Source organism: Thalassophryne amazonica, chromosome 5, assembly GCF_902500255.1.
Source record: "Thalassophryne amazonica chromosome 5, fThaAma1.1, whole genome shotgun sequence".
NCBI lineage: Eukaryota > Metazoa > Chordata > Actinopteri > Batrachoidiformes > Batrachoididae > Thalassophryne > Thalassophryne amazonica.
The window spans coordinates 101,098,681-101,123,340 of record NC_047107.1 but is presented as its reverse complement, the minus strand read 5'-3'; the positions used below and the strand labels follow the sequence as shown (position 1 = coordinate 101,123,340).

At 46.4% G+C, this 24,660-nt stretch overlaps 1 protein-coding gene across 1 annotated transcript; it reads right to left on the bottom strand.

The window, feature by feature from the left end:
- Nucleotides 1–1,673: 1,673 nt before the first annotated feature.
- Nucleotides 1,674–20,293, bottom strand: LOC117511035 (zinc finger protein 239-like). The gene is made up of 2 exons (XM_034170979.1): nt 20,151–20,293; nt 1,674–2,799 (listed from the first exon to the last, which is right to left on the bottom strand). The coding sequence occupies exon 2, from the start codon at nt 2,727–2,729 to the stop codon at nt 1,815–1,817; it is 915 nt and encodes a 304-aa protein (XP_034026870.1). The 5' UTR covers nt 2,730–2,799; nt 20,151–20,293; the 3' UTR covers nt 1,674–1,814.
- Between the last annotated feature and the right edge of the window lie 4,367 nt (nt 20,294–24,660).

Sequence of the window (24,660 nt, the reverse complement as noted above, 5' to 3'; positions counted from 1 at the left end):
CAACTTGTCCTTAAGGCTTTCAACAGAGGTGTTTTTCCTGTGGCGAAGCGTCGCGGCGGCTGCGTCCCGACGCGCGGATCCGTCCGCACGTCTTTCATTAAAAAAATCTCCTTTAACAGTGGAATATCCGGATAAAATGCTGAAACCGACTTCTTCTGAAACTTCTCTGTTCTCTCACGACGTCCTGCATCAATAGAGCCTGAAATGTGGAGGTTTTCAGCTTGAAACAGGCTGATGACGCCGCCTGAGAGCGCTGCGCGACGTCTCGCACCGTGAAAAGTCCTTAAAGCGACAGTCTCACCTCAAAATCTCTCATCAGACGTTAAAATTTTCACTGAAAACCAGCTTAATTTTTCGAACCGTGTCCACTTCGATGTGTCTCACAGGTTTAGAAAAAATTTTGATCAAACAACGCGCCAGTCTCTCAGCAACTTCTCAGACAAAGGAATTCCGACAAGGGGCTGGACGACTCCTCCCACAAGGAGTGCTCACAGGCGAATGACGTCACCGACAGGCGTGGAAAAACTCACGCATGCGCACAAGGGTTCAAGCATGTCTGACATAAAAACATATGAATGAAATCCATATAGTTTTTGAAAAAAATAAAAAGGACCGTTACTTTATTGACAGCCCTCGTATATATATAATATATATACTCAACAAAAATATAAATGCAACACTTTTGGTTTTGCTCCCATTTTGTATGAGATGAACTCAAAGATCTGTTTTATTGGGGGGGATACCAGTCAGTATCTGGTGTGACCACCATTTGCCTCATGCAGTGCAACACATCTCCTTCGCATCATCTGTGAAGAGAACACCTCTCCAACGTGCCAAACGGCAGCGAATGTGAGCATTTGCCCACTCAAATCGGTTACGACGACGAACTGGAGTCAGGTCGAGACCCCGATGAGGACGACGAGCATGCAGATGAGCTTCCCTGAGACGGTTTCTGACAGTTTGTGCAGAAATTCTTTGGTTATGCAAACTGATTGTTCCAGCAGCTGTCCGAGTGGCTGGTCTCAGACGATCTTGGAGGTGAACATGCTGGATGTGGAGGTCCTGGGCTGGTGTGGTTACACGTGGTCTGCGGTTGTGAGGCTGGTTGGATGTACTGCCAAATTCTCTGAAACACCTTTGGAGACGGCTTATGGTAGAGAAATGAACATTCAATACACGAGCAACAGCTCTGGTTGACATTCCTGCTGTCAGCATGCCAATTGCACGCTCCCTCAAATCTTGCAACATCTGTGGCATCGTGCTGTGTGATAAAACTGCACCTTTCAGAGTGGCCTTCTATTGTGGGCAGTCTAAGGCAGACCTGTGCACTAATCATGGTGTCTAATCAGCATCTTGATATGGCACACCTGTGAGGTGGGATGGATTATCTCAGCAAAGGAGAAGTGCTCACTATCACAGATTTAGACTGGTTTGTGAACAATATTTGAGGGAAATGGTGATATTGTATATGTGGAAAAAGTTTTAGATCTTTGAGTTCATCTCATACAAAATGGGAGCAAAACCAAAAGTGTTGCGTTTATATTTTTGTTGAGTGTATATAATAAATAAAACATTGTCATTATGGGGTATTGTGTGTAGAATTGTGAGGGAATTTTTGAATAACGCTGTAACATAAAATGTGGAAAAAGTGAAGCGCCATGGATACTTTGCGGGTGCACTGTACACAGAAAACAAAGCTGTTTCAGGCCTAAAGCACAGTTACAGAATTGTGTGACTCTGGGGACATTTACCATGAAATCCCAGCAGTATGGAACCACATTCTGCACAAATATGGCCCATGTACGAACTGTGACTCAGCTCTGTGCAGCAGTAGCATGGATAATATTGTGCTTATTCAGGTTTGATGAGGTGACAAAGGATTTGTCACATGTTTCACACCTGTATGGTTTTTCACCTGTGTGGGTTCTGATGTGGACTTTTAAAGTTGTGCGGTCATTAAAACCTTTCTCACACAGAGGGCATTTATAAGGGGTCTCGCCTGTGTGCAACCTGAGATGACTTGTCAATGATGATTTAAAGGAGAACTTCTTCTTGCAGCGGTTGCACCTATATGGCTTCTCGCCTGTATGAGTTTTTGCGTGGGATTTGACGTCCGAACTATTGTTGAAACGTCTCCCACAAGTGCTACAAGAGTACGGCTTCTCGCCTGTGTGGATTCTGAGGTGTCTGTTGTAATTTCGTCGACAGCTGAACTCTTTTCCACAATATTTACATTGGAATGGCTTTTCTCCCGTGTGAATCCTGACATGGTTTTGCATGGTGGCCTTCAGCTTGAATGCTTTTCCGCAAACATGACATTTAAAACTTTTGTCTGCAGGGTGTGATTTGCTGTGACTTTTTAACTCTGACAAGTCATCAAACTCCTTACTGCAACATTGACATTTATAAGGTTCATTCCTGGCTTTGGACTTGGCTGATCTTGCCTTTCCACACTTGGCACTATTGCGATTCAGTTCTACACTCTGAGAAAGAAGGTGCTGGTCAGTGTTTGATTCCGATGCTTCATGTCCGTTGTCGGATTCATGTGTGTGTCTTTTTGCAGAGATCTTGGAATGAGGGAGTTCCTCCTGTGCACTCTGCTCTTTACCCCTTAATTCAATGGCATCATCCTCATGCTTCAGTAAAAGCGGTGCTCTCTCCTGACTAGTGAGGACTTCCTCCTGCTCCTCTTTAAACTCTGGGTCCTTTTTGTCAGCTCTGTATGTCATCTCTTGGTTCCTGTGCTGCTGATCAAGAACAGCCTTCTCTGCAATTCAGACAGATGGATGTGGGGTCGCTGAAAGGAACATTCAAAGAGGTAACATTAGTGAGAGTACTGAAGCATGTGGTCCTTTACCAGGAAACAACTATGGAGACAAACTACATTCGGCTGGTGGAATAGTTTTGGATTAAAGCTTGTTTGTTGTTTGTCGATCGTGAATCTGAAGGAGCCATTGAGGTCTTTACCTGAATATCAGACGCTGAGTGGTTCAGAGCACAGACATCATAGTCATCATCCAGCTATCACACAAGCATGGAGGAAATTATTTTCCCTGCCAAACACACAAAATCCACATACAATGTCATCACCAAGTACCATTTAAAATAAAAACACCTGCCCTTCCAGGTTGGCACGGCGAGAAAGATGACGGGCTAACAGACAGCTCTCTCTCCACCCGAGTTTATCTCCCCTGATTCAACTATTTTAAAACACCAGAAGTGCTGCTGCAATATGGAAAGGGAGTAAAGTACGAAAAGCTAAGGGCAGAACGACCACACAACATGGCCAAAAAAAACTGAGAAAGGCATGAACTAATTTGCCTAGCTACAACAAAGCCGAACCCACAGAAGCTAATGCTAATCAGCTTTCGTACAGAGATTAAAGCCATTCGCTCTGATGTAAAAACTGAATCGACTTTGTTTCGCTCAACACGTGAGGAAGTGAAGAAGGAACTGACCAAATCTAAGGACGAGATTCATCAGGCCCCAGGGGATATAAAAGGGGACCTAAAAACTGCAACAACACAGGTCGAGGAAGAGGAGCAACGTGTGGTTGAATTAGAGGAATGCAACATGGACTTGGAAGATGTAATTCAGTAAATGAAACAAGCACATGAATTCCTGCAAACAAAAGTGACAGACTTGGAAGCTCGGTCACGGCGAAATAACATCCGCATATGCGGAGTGCCAGAGGATGAGGAGGATCCCCTACCAAAAAGTAGTATATGCAAGTATGTTTCAAGTATACTTCTAGTTTTCTTTTTATATACTTATAAGTACTATTTTTTGGTAAGGGATAACAATGTGGTAGACTTTGACTAGACTACTGATTTTGGACTTCGCCAGTGTTATTCTGAACAAAACCAACATGAAAAATGAAAATACAAAATTGTTCACTGTGTGGAAGAAGGAGGTTTATTATACAGATAAAAGAATGTATTTCGACCATGATTACTTGACAGAAATTGTCAAGAAAAGAAAGGAATACGCCAGAATAAGACAGATGCTGAAGGAGAGAGGTGTGCGCTTTCAGGCCCCACCACCCGCCAAACTTAAAGTGTTTCTAGATAGCGGTCCTCAGATAATGTGTGGAGAAAAGATTATGTTGTTTTGCCCCCGTCTTAAAGTAACCCTAATGATGTACTTGTTATTGTTGTGTGGGCCGCTGAAGAGGAGGTACTGCTGGCCCACCACCACCAGAGGGCGCCCTGCCTGGAGTGCGGGCTCCAGGCACCAGAGGGCGCCGCCGCCTCATGGGAGCAGCCTCGGTGACAGCTGTCACCCATCACCTGAGACAGCTGACGGCAATCATCAGTGGGGTATATCAGCAGGACGGCATCTCCACCTCATTGCCGAGATATCGTTTTACCGGAGAGGTAACGTATTGACGCTAACTGAGTGTAGCTTTGGATTAAGCTAGTTATTCGGATTACTGTTCCAACGAGAGGTGGAGGTAACTTTCCTGCTGTTCAGAGTCCTGGGTGCAAACACGCCCCCATCTGACTGTACTTTGTTTTCTCGCCAGCAGTACCAGGTCCGACACGCGGAGGCAGTGGCCACCTGGGAGTTCGGGACTTGGCGGCTCCAGTATACCCGGGGTCCTGTGGCGGAGGAAGCCGTGTGGTACCGGTCTTACCTCGGAGAGGCGTCTCCTATCTTCGAGCCTGCCCACACGACACTTTCGTAAATTGACTGTTGTCCATTTCCGTGATTGGTTGTATTCGTTGTGCACATTCACAACAGTAAAGCGTTGTTATTTGACTTACTCCATTGTCCGTTCATTTGCGCCCCCTGTCGTGGGTCCGTGTTCCTACACTTTCCCAACAGGATATCTCGGCCAGCGTCATGGATCCCGAGGGGCGTCAACCGGCTGTTGAACGGCCAATGGAAGAACAAGGCGCACAGGCGTCCGCAGGAGGGGTACTCGGTGAGTTGCAGCGGATCCTCACCGCTTTCACGACTCGGTTAGATTTGATGGCCGAGCAGAACGCCCTCCTGAACCGCAGGGTGGAGGCTCTCGCCGCGCAGGTGGAAGCGCGCCCTTCGGGCGCCGCTGCGGCTCTCCCTCCCGTAGACCCTGTGCGTGACAGCGACGTTCCACTGGTTGTCCAACGACCCCCCCCACCATCCTCTGAAGCATACATAAGCCCCCCAGAGCCGTACGGAGGCTGTGTGGAGACGTGCGCGGATTTCCTTATGCAGTGTTCGCTCGTCTTCGCACAGCGTCCCGTCATGTACGCGACCGACGCTAGCAAGGTAGCTTATGTGATAAATCTGCTTCGTGGTGAGGCACGCGCTTGGGCTACAGCGCTCTGGGAGCACGGTTCACGGCTCCTTCTGACATACGATGGGTTTGTGAGGGAGCTCAGAACAGTGTTCGATCACCCTAATAGAGGAGAAACCGCTTCAGCCGTGCTGCTGTCAATGAGACAGGGGCGCCGGAGCGCAGCTGACTATGCAGTCGACTTCCGCATTGCGGCTGCGAGGTCCGGCTGGAATAGCACCGCCCTCCGCGCCGCCTTTGTAAACGGACTGTCATTGGTCCTCAAGGAGCACCTGGTGGCTAAGGACGAACCGCGGGATTTGGATGGGCTTATCGATCTTGTCATACGATTAGACAATCGGTTAAATGAGCGCCGTCGGGAACGAGACGAAGGGCGTGGCCAGGCACGCGTCGTCCCTCTCCCTTCCGGTTCCAACCGCGTTCCGCCCTCCCCACGCTCCACGGCCCCTGCGCTCCGTGCGATCACAGCTCCCCCTGCTGACGAAGCTATGGACACGAGTAGGGCAACATTTAGGGCACCGGTCACACAAAGGAGGCTGGCCCGCGGAGCGTGTTTTGTTTGTGGCTCGATTGAGCATCAGGTAAGAGACTGCCCCGAGCGGTTAAACACCAACGCCCGCCCCTAGACATTGGGCTGGGGGGGGCCGAGACGTGCACGTGGGACACACCCACATCGCCACACGACTCCCAGTTACAATCCTTTATGAGGATTTAACCCTGAAGGCCCCAGCACTGGTGGACACGGGCTCAGAAGGGAATTTGCTTGATAGCAAATGGGCCAGGGAGATAGGGTTCCCTCTGGTGGCGCTTACCTCGCCTGTGCAGGTACGGGCACTAGATGGCTCCCTACTCCCTCCAATCACTCACAAGACACCACCAGTAACTCTGGTGGTGTCGGGGAATCACCGGGAGGAGATCGAGTTTTTTGTAACTCCGGCCACCTCCCGAGTGATTTTAGGTTTTCCCTGGATGTTGAAACACAATCCCCGGATCGATTGGCCGTCCGGGGTAGTGGTCCAGTGGAGCGAGACCTGCCATTGGGTATGTTTAGGTTCCTCGGTTCCTCCCGGTTCCCAGGCCAGGGAGGAGGTCAGAGCCCCGCCCAATCTAGGGCCGGTGCCGGTGCAGTACCATGACCTTGCGGAGGTGTTCAGCAAGGATCTGGCACTCACCCTTCCCCCGCACCGCCCGTATGATTGTGCCATTGATTTGGTTCCAGGCGTTGAGTTCCCGTCCAGCAGGCTGTACAACCTCTCACGACCTGAACGCGAATCAATGGAGACCTACATCCGGGACTCTTTGGCTGCCGGGTTGATCCGGAATTCCACCTCCCCGATGGGTGCGGGTTTCTTTTTTGTGGGGAAAAAGGATGGCGGATTACGTCCATGCATTGATTACAGGGGGCTGAACGAAATCACGGTTCGTAACCGATACCCCTTACCCTTGTTGGATTCGGTGTTCACGCCCCTGCATGGAGCCAAGATATTCACCAAACTGGATCTTAGGAATGCGTATCACCTGGTTCGGATCCGGAAGGGAGACGAGTGGAAGACGGCATTTAACACCCCGTTAGGTCATTTTGAGTACCTGGTCATGCCGTTCGGTCTTACAAATGCTCCCGCGACGTTCCAAGCATTGGTTAATGATGTCTTGCGGGACTTCCTGCACCGATTCGTCTTCGTATATCTAGACGACATACTCATCTTTTCTCCGGATCCTGAGACCCATGTCCGACATGTACGTCAGGTCCTGCAGCGGTTATTGGAGAACCGGCTGTTTGTTAAGGGCGAGAAGTGTGAGTTCCACCGCACCTCTTTGTCCTTCCTGGGGTTCATCATCTCCCCCAACTCCGTCGCTCCTGATCCGGCCAAGGTTGCAGCGGTGAGAGACTTGCCCCAACCCACAAGCCGTAGGAAGCTGCAACAGTTCCTCGGCTTTGCAAATTTCTACAGGAGGTTCATTAAGGGCTACAGCCAGGTTGTTAGCCCCCTGACAGCCCTGACCTCACCAAAAGTCCCCTTCACCTGGTCGGATCGTTGCGAGGCCGCGTTCAAGGAGTTGAAACGGCGCTTCTCGTCTGCACCCGTTCTGGTGCAGCCCGATCCTAGTCGCCAGTTAGTGGTTGAAGTGGACGCCTCAGACTCAGGGATAGGAGCTGTGCTGTCCCAGAGTGGGAAGACCGATAAGGTCCTTCATCCGTGTGCCTATTTTTCCCGCAGGTTGACCCCGGCTGAACGGAACTATGACGTCGGCAACCGAGAACTCCTTGCGGTGAAAGAGGCTCTTGAAGAGTGGAGACACCTGTTGGAGGGAACGTCCGTGCCGTTCACGGTTTTCACTGACCACCGGAACCTGGAATATATCAGGACCGCCAAGCGGCTGAATCCCAGGCAAGCCCGCTGGTCACTGTTCTTCGGCCGTTTTGACTTCCGCATCACCTACCGGCCCGGGACCAAGAACCAGAAGTCGGATGCCTTGTCCCGGGTACACGAAGACGAGGTCAAAGCGGAGTTGTCGGATCCACCGGAACCCATCATCCCGGAGTCCACTATCGTGGCCACCCTCACCTGGGACGTAGAGAGAACCGTCCGGGAGGCCCTGGCACGAAGCCCGGACCCCGGGACTGGACCAAAGAACAGACTGTACGTCCCACCAGAGGCTAGGGCTGCAGTCCTGGACTTCTGTCACGGCTCTAAGCTCTCCTGTCACCCTGGGGTGCGAAGAACCGTGGCAGTTGTCCGGCAGCGCTTCTGGTGGGCGTCCCTGGAGGCCGACATCCGGGACTATATCCAGGCCTGTACCACCTGTGCCAGGGGCAAGGCCGACCATCGCAAGGCTCCGGGACTGCTACAGCCGCTGCCCGTGCCTCATCGCCCCTGGTCCCACATCGGCCTGGATTTTGTCACGGGCCTCCCGCCGTCCCAGGGCAACACCGTGATCCTCACGATAGTGGACCGATTCTCCAAGGCGGCCCACTTCGTGGCCCTCCCGAAGCTCCCAACGGCCCAGGAGACAGCGGACCTCCTGGTCCACCACGTCGTCCGCCTGCATGGGATACCATCAGACATCGTCTCCGATCGCGGTCCCCAGTTCTCCTCGCATGTCTGGAGGAGCTTTTGCCGGGAACTGGGGGCCACGGTCAGTCTCTCGTCCGGGTATCACCCCCAGACCAACGGGCAAGCAGAGCGGGCCAATCAAGAAATGGAGCAAACACTGCGTTGTGTGACAGCCGCGCACCCAGCGGCCTGGAGTACTCATCTGGCCTGGATCGAGTACGCCCACAACAGTCAAGTGTCATCAGCCACCGGCCTCTCCCCCTTTGAGGTGTGTTTGGGGTATCAGCCCCCGTTGTTCCCGGTGGTTGAGGGAGAGGTCGGTGTGCCCTCGGTCCAGGCCCACCTGCGGAGGTGCCGTCGGGTGTGGCGCGCCGCCCATTCTGCTTTGTTGAAGGCCCGGATGAGGGCGAAGACCCATGCAGACCGGCGGCGGACCCCGGCCCCTACGTATCGCCCCGGGCAGGAAGTGTGGTTGTCCACAAAGGACATCCCACTACAAGTGGCCTCCCCTAAACTACAGGACAGGTACATAGGACCGTTTAAAATCCTCAAGGTCATCAATCCCGCCGCAGTGAGGCTTCAGCTTCCAGCCTCACTGCGGATCCATCCAGTATTCCATGTGTCAAAAATCAAGCCCCATCACACCTCGCCCCTCTGTACACCCGGTCCGGCGCCACCTCCTGCCCGGATCATCGATGGCGAGCCGGCTTGGACAGTGCGCCGGTTGTTGGACGTCCGACGGATGGGCCGGGGCTTTCAATATCTGGTGGACTGGGAGGGGTACGGCCCTGAAGAACGCTCCTGGGTGAAGAGGAGCTTCATCCTGGACCCGGCCCTCCTGGCCGACTTCTACCGTCGCCACCCGGACAAGCCCGGTCGGGCGCCAGGAGGCGCCCGTTGAGGGGGGGGTCCTGTTGTGTGGGCCGCTGAAGAGGAGGTACTGCTGGCCCACCACCACCAGAGGGCGCCCTGCCTGGAGTGCGGGCTCCAGGCACCAGAGGGCGCCGCCGCCTCACGGGAGCAGCCTCGGTGACAGCTGTCACCCATCACCTGAGACAGCTGACGGCAATCATCAGTGGGGTATATCAGCAGGACGGCATCTCCACCTCATTGCCGAGATATCGTTTTACCGGAGAGGTAACGTATTGACGCTAACTGAGTGTAGCTTTTGGATTAAGCTAGTTATTCGGATTACTGTTCCAACGAGAGGTGGAGGTAACTTTCCTGCTGTTCAGAGTCCTGGGTGCAAACGCGCCCCCATCTGACTGTACTTTGTTTTCTCGCCAGCAGTACCAGGTCCGACACGCGGAGGCAGTGGCCACCTGGGAGTTCGGGACTTGGCGGCTCCAGTATACCCGGGGTCCTGTGGCGGAGGAAGCCGTGTGGTACCGGTCTTACCTTGGAGAGGCGTCTCCTATCTTCGAGCCTGCCCACACGACACTTTCGTAAATTGACTGTTGTCCATTTCCGTGATTGGTTGTATTCGTTGTGCACATTCACAACAGTAAAGCGTTGTTATTTGACTTACTCCATTGTCCGTTCATTTGCGCCCCGTTGTGGGTCCGTGTTCCTACACTTTCCCAACAGTTATTATTACACTGATTGCACGAATTTGTTTTTGTAGCCACTAACGACTGGGAGTGAAGCATGCTGGGGTCATTCTGAACTGGGAGTGAAGAACTGGGGTTATTATGTTTTTGCAAGAGGAAATACCTTTTTGATGCCTGTTGATTAAAGGAATTATGTGCGCCAGAGAATTTGAGATGGCCACTCACCCTCCCTTCGCGCACACACTAGAAAAGAGGGGGCAGAGCCATGCTCCGATAGAATCTGCTGCGGGTTTCGTACGAACGCCCAGCCGGTTGACAAGCGCACTCTACCGAAAGGTGTTGGCTCTCCACCTTAAAGGCATCACGGTAAGAGAGAAAGAGATATTTTATGCGCTGCAACCACTTGTGTTTGATGTAACTGCTTTTGTGGGGAATAAATATACGCCTGTTTGTTCTAGCAAAATGCAGTCTGTGTGATCATTTCTGTGTGCCGATCTGACCGAACCTTGTTTCAAAACATTTTTGGCGTTGTCGGCAGGATACGGTTGCGCTCAGACTACACACAGAAATGTCTTGTTTTAGTAGAAAGGGAAAGGATGCCGAGGAGGCATCTCAACAGGAAGAAGTGGTCCCGGGGTGGGATGGGATCACTTTTAAGGAAATAGGCCAGCTTCTACGGCGACGCGGGGGACGCCCTGGGCCGTGGACTGGAGCGATTCCCACCGCAACGCCACCGGTTTTATGTGAGATGTTAAAACGGGTGGAGGTTAAAGAGAAAGCTCCGTTGGGAGATATTCATGAAATGATGTGGATTTGTGCGGAAGCTTGGAAAGAGCGAGTTTTAATGTTAGATACGGTTCGCTCATCAGAATGCGCTAAGTCACAAAAAGTGACAAAATTAGAACAGGTAAAACAGTTGGAGGGACAGTTAAAGGCGTTTGTATGGGGGGAGGAACAACAATGCTCATTTGACATGGCAAAAGAAGCCATACAACAAGCTGTGTCTTTAGGGAAAATGCAATCAGGACCAGTAGAACTTCAAGTGTCTGCTTTAAATGACTATGCTAATTGGAGTCTATGGCAGAAACAAAATAAGATACGCAAACCTTTAGGATTCTGGTCGAGGAAACTCCCAGATGCGGGTACGCGTTATACTCCCTTTGAGAAACAACTTTTAGCATGTTATTGGGCTCTAATTGAAACTGAATCACAAACAGTAGGACATGAGATAATGATGAGAACTCAGATACCTATTCTCTCATGGGTAATGAGTAATCCTACCACACACCGAATAGGAACAGCTCAGGAAGCTAGTGTAATAAAATGGAAATGGTATGTGTCAGAACGAGTGAAACCAGGTGAGAAGGGGGTTTCGTTGCTACACGAACAAGTAGCTGATGCTCCTGAGAAAGATGAGGTGCCTTTTGAAGTTCAACCATTGGAGGAATCTCCTGTGAAAGCGGGAAAAAGATGGGATGATTTGTCAGATGATGAGAAGAGTCGAGCTTGGTTCACTGATGGTTCCTGTCAATATCAAGCAGGAAAAAGAAGGTGGAAAGCAGGAGCTTTTAATCCACAATTAGGTCAATCTTTAGAAGAATTAGGAGAAGGAAAGAGTAGTCAGTGGGCAGAGTTGAAGGCTGTGCATATGGTGATCATGCAGGTAGGAGAAAAAGGAGTTAAGCCGAGTGCCCCTCTCGTTGAGGAGGAAGAGGAGGAGGATTCCGATGACGACATGGTGCACATAGCTGCTACGCGTAAGGTCAAGAAAGATAGAAAGAAAGGAAAGAATAAGGGAAGGCGTTCCCGGAGTCTTGATTGTTATGATGAGGATTAGGAAAATGGTCAAGCTCTTGTGGCCCGCCGAGATTTAACACAATGGTCCACAAGTGATATTAGGCCCTATGTTCGATTGGAAATTTATTAGATTAAATCAGTTCAAGTTACTTCAGCTTTAGTGGACACAGGAGCGGAGGCCTCATTAATTCATGGCAATCCAGAAAAAATTCAGGGACCAGCTCAGACCAGTACAGGTTCAAACTGATAATGGTACTCATTTTACGGGGAATAAAGTAAAAGAGTGGGCCAAAGAAAATCATGTTGAATGGATTTATCATATTCCCTATTACCCGCAGGCGGCGGGGTTAATAGAGCGAATGAACGGGCTTCTTAAAGAGACCCTACGGAAGCTGTCAAAAGATCGCACAATGCGACAATGGAAACAGGACTTGACTACTGCAGTGGATCAGTTAAACAATCGACCTATAGGGTCCGGATCCACACCATTGATAAGGATGATTTCAGGAGAAATGATAGAGCATACTACTGACAGCATCAAAATGTGGAAAATTGATCCACAAGCGGAATTACCTGTCAGAGCAACTCTAGGCTCAGCAGGACTGAATTTGAGAACATTGGCAACTGTTACATTGGTACCTGACCAAATTCAAGTGGTAAAAACAGGACTAGGTTTACAGTGTCCAAAAGGGACATATGGGCATGTCCTGCCACGTAGTGGTCTATCACTCAAAGGGCTAACTATTCAAGCCGGAGTGATAGATGCAGATTATCAAGGTGAAATTGGAGTGGTTTGTAGATTGTTTGGAGAACAACCCCTGATATTGAACAAAGGGGACAAAATTGCTCAATTAATAATTAAACCCTGTGAGATGGGGTTGGTACAGGAGATACCAAAACCCGTAGTAATAACTACACGAGGAACACAAGGCTTTGGTTCCTCAGACCAAGCAGGTGCCAAAGTTTGGGTTAAACAACCTAACGGACCGCCTAAGGCGGAAAAAATTATAGCTCAAGGGAATGATGCAACTGTTAGTATACTCTATCAGGGTGAAGAAAAATGGGTAAATGTGCCTGTATCAAAGTGTTATGTAAGAGAAGACTAATCATTGTCATTCTACCCGTAGTTACACTTGTGTTGTCTAGGCTTGATGCCCTGGTGGGAGTTGCTGATCGGGCGATCAAGAACCACAGGAGGTGGGCGCCGCCATGGCAACCAGTGGAAGTCCCGGAATTGGAGGTGTCGGTTGCTGGGTCATACTCCTCCTTGTAGGTGGTGCCATGGTCTCCAGTTGTTGGGGGATGACAGAAGGAAACGAACTTGAAGAGATATCATTGTTTCAAACAGGATGGAAGAACTCTGCCAACAACAGAACGCAAGATGATTCACTAGTGATTGCAAACTATGGCGATGTGTGAACTGTTTTGCCAGACACCATATACCAGTATTTACTATGGGATGTAATGTCACTCTTCGTGCTAGGGTGAACATGTGTGTTTTTAATATGACAAGTTATTCATGTAGTAATGTCAATGGAACCACCTGGACTATTAAACCGTGGAGTAAAGTAATGATCAGTAATAGTACTGAAATTAAAGGGAGGAGATCATTCCTGTACATGCTGTGGGTACTACCAACAGAGGCTAAGGCAACACAAACCCAAGTTGCACCTTTAATTGATACCTGCACCTATTTGGCACAAGCAACAGTAAAGACAAAGGTATATTGGCAAATTACCTTTCCAAATATTCCAATATGTAAAAGGCGCCGAAGGGCGTGGTATGATACTCTATTAGGAGGAACAGGAACTGTCTTGGGAGTATCAAATACAGTTGATAATGAGGTAACTAGAACAATGTTATCAAATACTGGAAAGTATTCGTCTCAAGTACTCCATCAGGTTGGAGAATGGATGCCAAATGCATTAGTAGGGCAAGTACAAAATACTAATTTGTGGCAAAAGAATTTCAAATGGCAATTGGCATTATGGAATGAAACATTTAATGTCTTCCAAAATTTATCTCATATGGGAAATTGGACAGCATGTGCTATACAAACTCTTCATGCTGAAGCTCAAAGAGAAAGATTTCAGCGTATAGTTACCACAGGGAACTATCATGATTGGAAACGGATTTGGAATATAACTGATACCTTATGGTTAAAGTTACATCCAGAATTTACACAGTGTAATGAAACAGTATGTACTGGACACTGGACCCAGTACAATGTGACACAACCAAAGGTTGTTTGTAAATATCAAGTGTTACCGGTAATTACGACTAATGGCTATTGGTTCTTGCATATGGATGGAGAGTGGTTAGAACCAAAAACTAATACGACTTTTGATACCAAAATGTGTGATACCACAGATAAAGGTATGGCCTGTGTGCTGCAAATGGGATATGCCAATCCATGTCTAACCGACTCAGAGGTTGTACTTTGTGATTGGACCAGGGAAACACCAAGAGAAATGTTGTGGCAAATTGGCCCACATGCTCTGTGTGTTGCAACAATGAGAAACAATTCACAAGTACCTTCGGTTCCGTTTACTGGCTGCCTGAACAATGTGCACTTATGGCATTGGGGAAACTGGACGTATCGTTTGACTAATTATTCTGTATCGAGTCGGCTGACTTCGGTACAATGGGATGTATTGCATTCCCCATGGAGTCTTTCCCTGGAGCGTTTCAAATGCGCATTGGAACAATCTACGGAAATTCAGCAATTAATAGAGTCACATACGTCCAACATCTCCAGTCTCATGGTGTCTACATTGATAGCTAGTGACCGGGTAAAACGTGGCAAAATTAGTACAGCAAGCATCAGCACATCATTGGTGGGATATCTTTTCAGGGATGTCTGTCACTGCCAGGAGTACCTTAGTGCCACCTTTGACAATATTAATTATAGCAATATATGTGATGACTTTCTGTAACATTTTTACATGTATCTATGTTATACGTTTAAGGCGAGAGGTGGAATGGGTAATATTTCAACGAATGAGATAAAATTAACTTTGTTAATTCATGATCCTTTTGGAGTGAACGAATACAATGTCACATTAGACCCCACAACATCGGGTTTTGTATATGAGTATATTGTTTGGAACAGGTATAATCAAGACTATATTACTCAAACTTTTGTTTGTGAATCACTAGAAGAAATGTGGGAAATGCTATGGCAGGACATAATCAATGGAATAGGCTGGAGCCCAGCATTACCTGAATCTGCTAGTGGTTACATAAATTGACTGGTGCAAAACACCAAGAGTGGAATGTGTGGAGAAAAGATTATGTTGTTTTGCCCCTGTCTTAAAGTAACCCTAATGATGTACTTGTTATTATTACACTGATTGCACGAATTTGTTTTTGTAGCCACTAACGACTGGGAGTGAAGCATGCTGGGGTCATTCTGAACTGGGAGTGAACAGCTGGGGTTATTATGTTTTTGCAAGAGGAAATACCTTTTTGATGCCTGTTGATTAAAGGAATTACGTGCGCCAGAGAGTTTGAGATGGCCACTCACCCTCCCTTTGCGCACACACTAGAAAAGAGGGGGCAGAGCCATGCTCCGATAGAATCTGCTGCGGGTTTCGTACGAACGCCCAGCCGGTTGACAAGCGCACTCTACCGAAAGGTGTTGGCTCTCCACCTTAAAGGCGTCACGGTAAGAGAGAAAGAGATATTTTATGCGCTGCAACCACTTGTGTTTGATGTAACTGCTTTTGTGGGGAATAAATATACGCCTGTTTGTTCTAGCAAAATGTAGTCTGTGTGATCATTTCTGTGTGCCGATCTGACCGAACCTTGTTTCAAAACAGATAACAATAACGCAAAAGAGGCTATGACTGACCTACAGAAGAAGTCACTCCTTGACTGCATCAAAATTAACCGTTATTACTTAAAAAAGGGGGCAGGTGGTCTGCTCTGTGTAAGCCTGATCCCATTACATCTCTGATCTGGTTAGTACTTGGATGGGAGACCTCTTTGGAACACCAGCGGCTGTGTGTGTTTATCCAGATAAAACTGGAGTTGCGTCAGGAAGGGCATCCAGCATAAAACTTGTGCCTATTACCAATGCGGATCTGGCTGTATCCACTGTGGCGACCCCGAACAAAAACCGGAAGCAGCCGAATGAACAACAACAACTTAAAAAAAGGAGTCATCATAACACGATATCACACTTTGTAATTAATCTGTGGTTCCGTTTTTAACGTTAGCAGCATTCAAGTGCGCGCTGAGATGTTTTCCTCTAAGAAACGCTGTCAGAAACACTTGGAAATGTTATGATTTCAGTGCGACATGTCCTTTAAAACATAGAAGAATGGAAATAATGCACGCAGCTATCCAGCCCCAAAAATCTCAGTGTGTGTCTCGGTACCTGAACAATTTTGAATTCCGTTCTGCCGTTTTCTTCATAAAAGCCTCTCTGTTCACTGTCACAGAGGCTGCAGCATCGTTCTTAAGGCCCCCTGACACGAGCATATCTTTGATTCGCGCACTAGCACGACATGCTGGAGAGTAAACTCGTCTTTAATGGGTGCAGACAGGATGCGAGAGGGGCGCCGGTGTGTGCTATTGCGCACAGAGAATTTTGAAATGTAAAAAAAAAAATTCACACATAAATGTCGTGCTACGTGGCGCGATCTAATCGCCAACACGATGTGCAGCTCGTCAAGTGGAGTAAATTATACATTTAAATAAATATTCTAAAATAAATATATTTAAATAAATATATATAATATATATAAAATATATATAATATATATAAAAATATAATAAATTTAAATAAATAATAAAAACAGATTCACATGTGATATGTATTTTTTGGGGAAATATGCCTCCTGATATAGTATGTAGACATCATTAGGCAACTTTTTCACAGGTATTAAGAAAGCTAAACTAAGAATCGCAAAAATTGGCAATATCGTAAAAATCGCAATTTAAATCGAAACGACACACAAAAAATCTTAAGAGAATCAAATCGGGGGGAAAGCATATCATCCCATCCCTACTGTGAACCCTCCCTGTGACGTACACCTGCTAAATAACTGAGATCGCAAAAGGCTGTAATTTGTCACTTTTATGTTTTCACTCCTCCCATCATATTTTAAAAGTTTTTGCAGTGCACAGGCTGATTACATTTCGATCATGGATCAAATACATTTGGGAGAAAAGTCTGCAAATATGACCAACTTCACAACACGGAGTCAGGAAAAGATGCTCAAATGACCCGCAATTCATGAAGGAAAATTACATGTACCATAACGTTGCTTTGGAGATTGATGATTACACAAAGAAGTTGAGCTCATTCCTGTGGCAAATTGAACTTTGAAATGTAACGCGCACGTCAACGTCACTGCATGGCTATGGAGCTGGAGAAGCATGAATCATCAGGCTTTAGTATTTTAAGGTACCACTCCACAGTGGACTTAGAAAAAAGAGTGACTCAACCAAATGTAATCTTTTTCAAGCTAGAGTTGGTAGTCCTGGAGAGCTAGCAAGAGAGCTCGGAAGATTTGAAAGTAGCACCTCTTCTAGGTTCCACCCCCTTACCCCTACCCCGTCAGTTCTCTGTCCAAAGCCACGCCCCCAGAAACTTGAACGTGCATCTGACTGTGGGCCTCAGCGGGGCAGAGGAGAGCCAACTAAAGGCCCCCTGACAGAAGCATGTCTTTGATTCACACAGTAGCACGCATGTCGTCGTGATGATCCCACCCGCTGTGTTCCCAGCTGGATGCCGTTCTTTGTTCTACCGGCTGCCACGCGCTCTGCGCTGGATGCTGTGTATATAAAATAATTATTTTGTGTCATATTAATCATTTTCTCTGCAAATTGGCCATTGAAAATGGCTGTAATCCCCACTCCAGCTTCAGCCGTTCGCATGTGGAAAGCATTTGAGCCATCTTAAAAGGTAATTATTTGTCATGTTTACATTGTCATAGCTTGGTAAAACAGTTGTGTGTTCTTTCCTTCTTGTGTGCAGCTGTTAAAGTATGTTTATAACAGATTTAACTTCTTGTTATAATTGTCCAGATGAGCTGCACTCTGATGCAATCCGCTGACGTCACCACTCGCCCTGTTCACTTCTTCTTTATTCCACTTGACAAGCTGCACATCGTGTTGGCGATTAGATCGCGCCACGTAGCACAACATTTATGTGTGAAAGATTTTTTAAACATTTCAAAATTCTCTGTGCGCAATAGCATGTGCCGGTGTCCCTCTCGCATCCTGTATGCACCCGTTAAAGATGAATTTACTCTCCAGCACGACACAGGTCGTGCAAGTGCATGAATCAAAGACATGCTCATGTCAGGGAGCCACGTAGCACATTTATGCATGAAAGATTTTTTTTGAACATTTCAGCTCATCAAGTAGAGCCAAGAAGTAGTGAACAGAGCAAGTGGTGACATCAGCGGATTGAATCAGAGCGCAGCTCATCTCAACATTATAACAACAAGTTAAATCTGTTATAAACATACTTTAACAGCTACACACAAGAAGGAAGGAACAAACAACTATTTTACCAAGCCATGACAATGTAAACATGACATAATTACCTTTTTAGACAGCTCCAAATGCTTTCTGCAGCTTGTTAGGCGCGTGTGTGCGAACGGCTGAAGCTGGAGCGGTCCTCTGTGATTCAAGAAGTGATTACAGCCATTTTCAATGGCCAATTTGCAGACAAAATGATTAATTTGACATGGCACAATCCGGTGGAAGTGGTAGTTTTGGCTGTATTCCCTCTGCCATTGTGCCGAAGTGAACTTCTTCTGTGAAAGGAGACGAGTGTGCACGTGTGGAGGAAGGAGGGACAGAGGGGGGCATTGAGCCTAGTGACGTGAGCAGGAAGAACTAGACATGAAGGCATCCGATTGTTTTTTTGAGAGCGCACCGCAGGGCTTATACTGGTCCGAGTTTTATCGATCCTACAGCTGCTACAGATGTCTGATTTTTTTTCCGTTCCTTTTTCTGAATACATAATGTATTGACTACTGTTAGGATAGACGGACCATTTCACCCAATGTAACAAAACGTGTTACTGAACAGAGTTACCTACCCTAGCTTTAATGCACATAATTTTTTGCGCTTATTTTTTTCAGATTCAGAGATAAATGAAGCAGGTACCACTTCAGGATTCGCTGTAGATTGTTCTAAATAAAAAAATTTAAAGTACAAAAAACGCACTCAGCATACAAATTGGACAACCAGCAGAATCTCTTTTTTTTTTTAGACAATGTTTTTCCTGGTCTCTTCTGCCTATAACATTGCAGGAAATGGCTTCCATTGGTATTTTTTTTTAAAGGCAAAGTGCTACAGCTTCTACTTGTTTGAATTAAAAAATAAATAAATAAAAATAATAAAATAAAAACAAAAATCCTCTCGTGACACCCCCCACAGGTTCACTCTGCTCTAAATTTCTGGGGAGAGCCCTGTGTATGTATATCTATAGTATTTCTGCCAGATCTATATCGGGAGAATCCCCTGGTGGTTGGCACAAGATCACAGCGGGCGAATAGACTATTGGCGCCTTTTTCAATCAACGATCGGCGAATCCGGTTGTTAAGCGCTGACGTAACGCATCACGTGATAAATCTGTTTCCGGGTCCAAAGACCTCCAAGTTTAATTAAAGTTACGTCTGTTTGATCCTTTTAAGGATTTACAGTTTAACTTTAGTTTGTGTTTACATTGTGCGCAAACCTCCGTCCCTCCCTTCTCCGCCTCCGTTAACCGTTCGTCTGATTCTATGGTCAAAACACTTAATAAAACTTTTTTTTTCCTTTTACTTTGCATATTTTATTATGTACAGGTAAAGTATACGTTTGTTAATAAAATTATTTATTACAATAAACAGGACGTTAAAGTGCAAACTTCACTTTCTCCAGAAACGACATGAACAGGACGCGATCGCAGCAACTCCCATTGAAAATAACGGAGAAACAACCTGAGCGTCTGATATTTTTACATAAAACAAACGCAGTAACAACGTCTAAAAACCCAGTTAATATATCCAGGAGAGTTTTATGTTGCGATGTTAATGCTGTTGTCCGTGTGCAGCGGTGTAAGTGCAGTCTGATCACAGATCGTCTCAGTGCAGTTTGGAGCCGGAAGCTGAAAATCACATGATGCGTTACGTCACACTTAACCGGATAGACATCTTGACACGCCTTATGCACCCGGCGGCCTTCAGGGAATAGACTCGGCCCCTTTCCCACGTACCAAACTGTAAACGTCAGCTCTCCCATGCGCAGACTAGTGTACAGGATCGCTCAGACTAGGGGAGTGCTGAGACCCTGACAACAGTTTCAAAGCCGCATGCACGTAGATGCTACTTGGCTACTATTAGTTTTTTTTTTTTGTTTTGTTTTTTTTCCCAGAAAAATGTACACCTGATTGTAGGAATGCTGATTGTCACAGAGACAGAGAGAGGGTTGTCTAGCTGCTAGCCTCGCCTCACCTTATTTGAAAGAAAAAGGACAGAGTTCTGAGAGTTCCTGTTTTAGGTTTTATCTCTTGACAGACAGTTTCCTTGGTTTTGAAGACGTCCTGCGGAGCTTTATTTCTGTATCCTAAAGGTGACGAAAGAGTTCCTCTTCGTACACAGAAGAAAACTCGTTTCAAACTTCTTCTTTTTCTTCTTCTGTCGAGTTTATTGGTGGTTACTTTGCAAACCGACACGGTGCATTACCGCCACCAACTGTTTGGGGGTGGAACATCAACGGAGAACGGAGGGAAAGGAGGAAGTAAAAGAAGATGGGGCGAATTGCACTGTCCTATATTCTATTGTTCCCTTTAAATATGCAAGTACATGCCTCCAAGCAGGTGGTGTAAGTGGAGAAAAAGAAAGCAATTTCTAATTCTTCTCTGTCTCTTATATGCTTGGCACTCAGTAATACCTGCTCATCTGTCCTCCTGTCGCATCTCAAACACTGACCACTTTCATGTATTCCAGTGATGTTAAGGGTATGATTTAAATCTGTGTGACCTTGACGTAGTCGTGTGATTGCTTCTTCTTCCCTGCGACTCCATCTCTCCTCTGTCTCCTTGATACTACCTGTCCCTGAGTTATATGTAAAAACTGACCCTTAGATTCCCTGTCCCATAGCTTATGTCATGCTTTGTTCATTTCTGTCTTGGCGATTGGTTTGGCTTCAGATTATCTAAATGGAATGTTGATCTGTATTTCTGATTTCAGAGCTGTAGGGGTGGTGACCAAGTGGTTAGTGTGCTTGGTTTCAGTGTGGAAGGTTCCTGGTTCAAACCCCACCCCTGCCTACTTTTCTCCATGTAATGTGGAGTTGCATTAGGAAGTGCATCTGGTGTGAAACATGTGCCAGATCCACCTTGGATCTGGTGTGATGAACCCAGCCCAGTCTCACGGGGTTTTTTTTTTTGTGCTCCTGTGACAAAATGAGTCAAATTTTTGTGACGTTTTGTTTTTTAAACTCACTATTCCTAACCGTACTCCTACCCCAACCCTTACCTTAACCACCCTGACCCCCCCCCCCCCCCCCCCGCTTCACTTTTAATTCGCGGAATGAATTAGAATGAATTCGTGCTGCCGTGACGAAAATGAGGCGCTTTTCGTCACAATATCACAAACCAATAGATTAATGTATATTTCATGCTGCTGAATCATGACTTGCCGTGAGACCAGGTTGGATGAACCTATGTTCAAACAAGGGAGCAGCCGAAGGGACTACCTAGATTCCCTGTTCCCGTAGCTTTTGCCATGCTTTGTTCTTGTTGTTTGTCTTCAGATTATCTAAGTGGAATGTTGATCTGTATTTCAAACCTGCTTTTGCCAGCTGATCTACTACTTTGTTGCCCTCAATTCCAGAATGAGATGGAATGGAACCCACATAAGACATACTGAATATTCTCCTGTTGTAGTTTAAATGAATCTCATTGATCAGGTCTGGCCTGCAAACAGATTTGCCATTTGAAATATATCATTTGAGATATGTCATTCAAAGCGCATATTAAACAAATATGTAGGACTGCTTTTTTGCATTTACGCAATATCTCTAAAATCAGAAAGGTCTTGTCTCAGAGTGATGCTGAAAAACTAATTCATGCATTTATTTCCTCTAGGCTGGACTATTGTAATTCATTATTATCAGGTTGTCCTAAAAGTTCCCTAAAAAGCCTTCAGTTAATTCAAAATGCTGCAGCTAGAGTACTGACGGGGACTAGAAGGAGAGAGCATATCTCACCCATATTGGCCTCTCTTCATTGGCTTCCTGTTAATTCTAGAATAGAATTTAAAATTCTTCTTCTTACTTATAAGGTTTTGAATAATCAGGTCCCATCTTATCTTAGGGACCTCGTAGTACCTTATCACCCCAATAGAGTGCTTTGCTCTCAGACTGCAGGCTTACTTGTAGTTCCTAGGGTTTGTAAGAGTAGAATGGGAGGCAGAGCCTTCAGCTTTCAGGCTCCTCTCCTGTGGAACCAGCTCCCAATTCAGATCAGGGAGACAGACACCCTCTCTACTTTTAAGATTAGGCTTAAAACTTTCCTTTTTGCTAAAGCTTATAGTTAGGGCTGGATCAGGTGACCCTGAACCATCCCTTAGTTATGCTGCTATAGACGTAGACTGCTGGGGGGTTCCCATGATGCACTGTTTCTTTCTCTTTTTGCTCTGTATGCACCACTCTGCATTTAATCATTAGTGATCGATCTCTGCTCCCCTCCACAGCATGTCTTTTTCCTGGTTCTCTCCCTCAGCCCCAACCAGTCCCAGCAGAAGACTGCCCCTCCCTGAGCCTGGTTCTGCTGGAGGTTTCTTCCTGTTAAAAGGGAGTTTTTCCTTCCCACTGTAGCCAAGTGCTTGCTCACAGGGGGTCGTTTTGACCGTTGGGGTTTTACATAATTATTGTATGGCCTTGCCTTACAATATAAAGTGCCTTGGGGCAACTGTTTGTTGTGATTTGGCGCTATATAAAAAAAAAAATTGATTGAATTGATTGATTGAAATGCTGATTAATGCTGTCACTGAATCAGAACAGATGACCTGGTGACTGAACTTCACCTCCTCTTCCCACCACAGTGCGAATTACTAGCAGTTACACAGAAAAGATGAATAAATGATCTGACAGTCTTTTTTGGATCAACTTATGGAACTGGGGAACAATAACTGCTGCTCCTGTCTTTCCTGTGACTGGATCTTTAGATCCATCTGTAAATACCTGAATCACATCCATATATTTCATATTAAGGTACCATTGAATTAGACCGTCCATCCTACCATACTTATTACTTTCCTTTGGCATAGCTCTGACACCATCTTACACTTGTTTCAATAGAGAAGGAAACATTTCTGTTATGCTACGGCAAAATCATTCTTCTTCTCTAATATATTGGGATCATGTGCCATCAACATTTCATCTCTACAGACTTGTACATCTGGAGTCAGGTGATCAGAACTATGAACTCTGAATAATGTTTTTGCCAAAGCTTACACGCCGCCTGCTATTTTTCTTGCTGGTAGTTAATGTTCAATTTTAAACTGTACTATCGCCCCCTGCTTAATTGGGGTGTCGGTATGATTAGACGTAAGTCACAAATTCATATGTAATACGAGGTCTATTAGAAAAGTATCCGACCTTATTATTTTTTTCAAAAACCATATGGATTTGAATCACGTGTGATTACATCAGACATGCGAGAGTTTTTTCACTCCTGTCGGTTACGTCATTCGCCTGTGGGCAGTCTTTAAGTGAGGAGTCGCCCACCCTCTTGTCGATTTTTTCATTGTTTAGGAATGGCTCAGAGACTGCTGCTTTGTTTGATCAAAATTTTTTCAAAACTGTAAGGCACAACTGAGTGGACACCATTTATTAAATTCAGCTGGTTTTCGGTAAAAATTTTAACGGCTGATGAGAGATTTTGGTCTGGTAGTGTCGCCTGTAAGGACGGCCCACGGCGCCTGATGGCGATCTGCGCTTCGAGACGGCAGCGTCTCGCCGTTTCAAGTTGAAAACTTCCACATTTCAGGCTCTGTTGACCCAGTAAGTGTCAGAGAACAGAGAACTTTCAGAAGAAGTCGGCATGAGGAGTTTATTCGGACATTCCATTGTTAACGGACATTTTGTAATGAAAGAACGTGCGGGCAGAGTCGCATGTCGGGCCGGACCCGACCGCGGGGGGTCGCGACAGGAAAAACACCTCCGTTGGAAACCTTAACTGGCAAGTTGGAACATGCCCAAGCTGTTAAACAATTTCTCAGCTACTCACTTGTTGAAAGCCATCAAAAGCCGCCTGAATTTTACAAATGGTTTTCAACACGGAGGTGTTTTTCCTGTCGCGGTGCACACAGATTTGCCGAGTCGTCACGGAAATGACTCAGCGAATTTGCGCGCACGTCTTTCATTACAAAATGTCCTTAAACAGTGGAATGTCCGCATAAAGTCCTCATGCCGGCCTCTTCTGAATCTTCTGTTCTCTCACGACATCCTGGGTCAACAGAGCCTTAAATTAGGATGTTTTTAGGTCGAAACAGGCCGACGACGGCGCCTGGAAGCGCTGCATGACGTCCCGCTCCATGGGAAGTCCTTACAGTGACAGAAACACCCCATAATCTCTCATCAGACGTTAAACTTTTCACCGAAAACCAGTTGAATTTCTCGAATAGTGTCCACTGGGATATTCCTCACAGGTCCAGAAAAAAGTTTGATAAAGCAACGCGCGCCGTCTCGAGCAGCGTGTGAAACAAAGGAATTCAGCCGAGAGGGCGGGACCACATCTCACTCAAGGCCTGCCCACAGGGAAATGACGTCGCCGACACGCGTGAAAAAACTCACGCATGCGCACGAGGGTTCAAGCATGGTTGGTGTAATCGCATGTCATTCAAATCCATATAGTTTTTTTTTTTTTAATAAAACTGCCGGTTAGTTTTATAAGATACCTCGTATACATTTAAATAGGAATTCTTACAATCTCTTTTTGTTGAACTGAATGAGCTTGTTT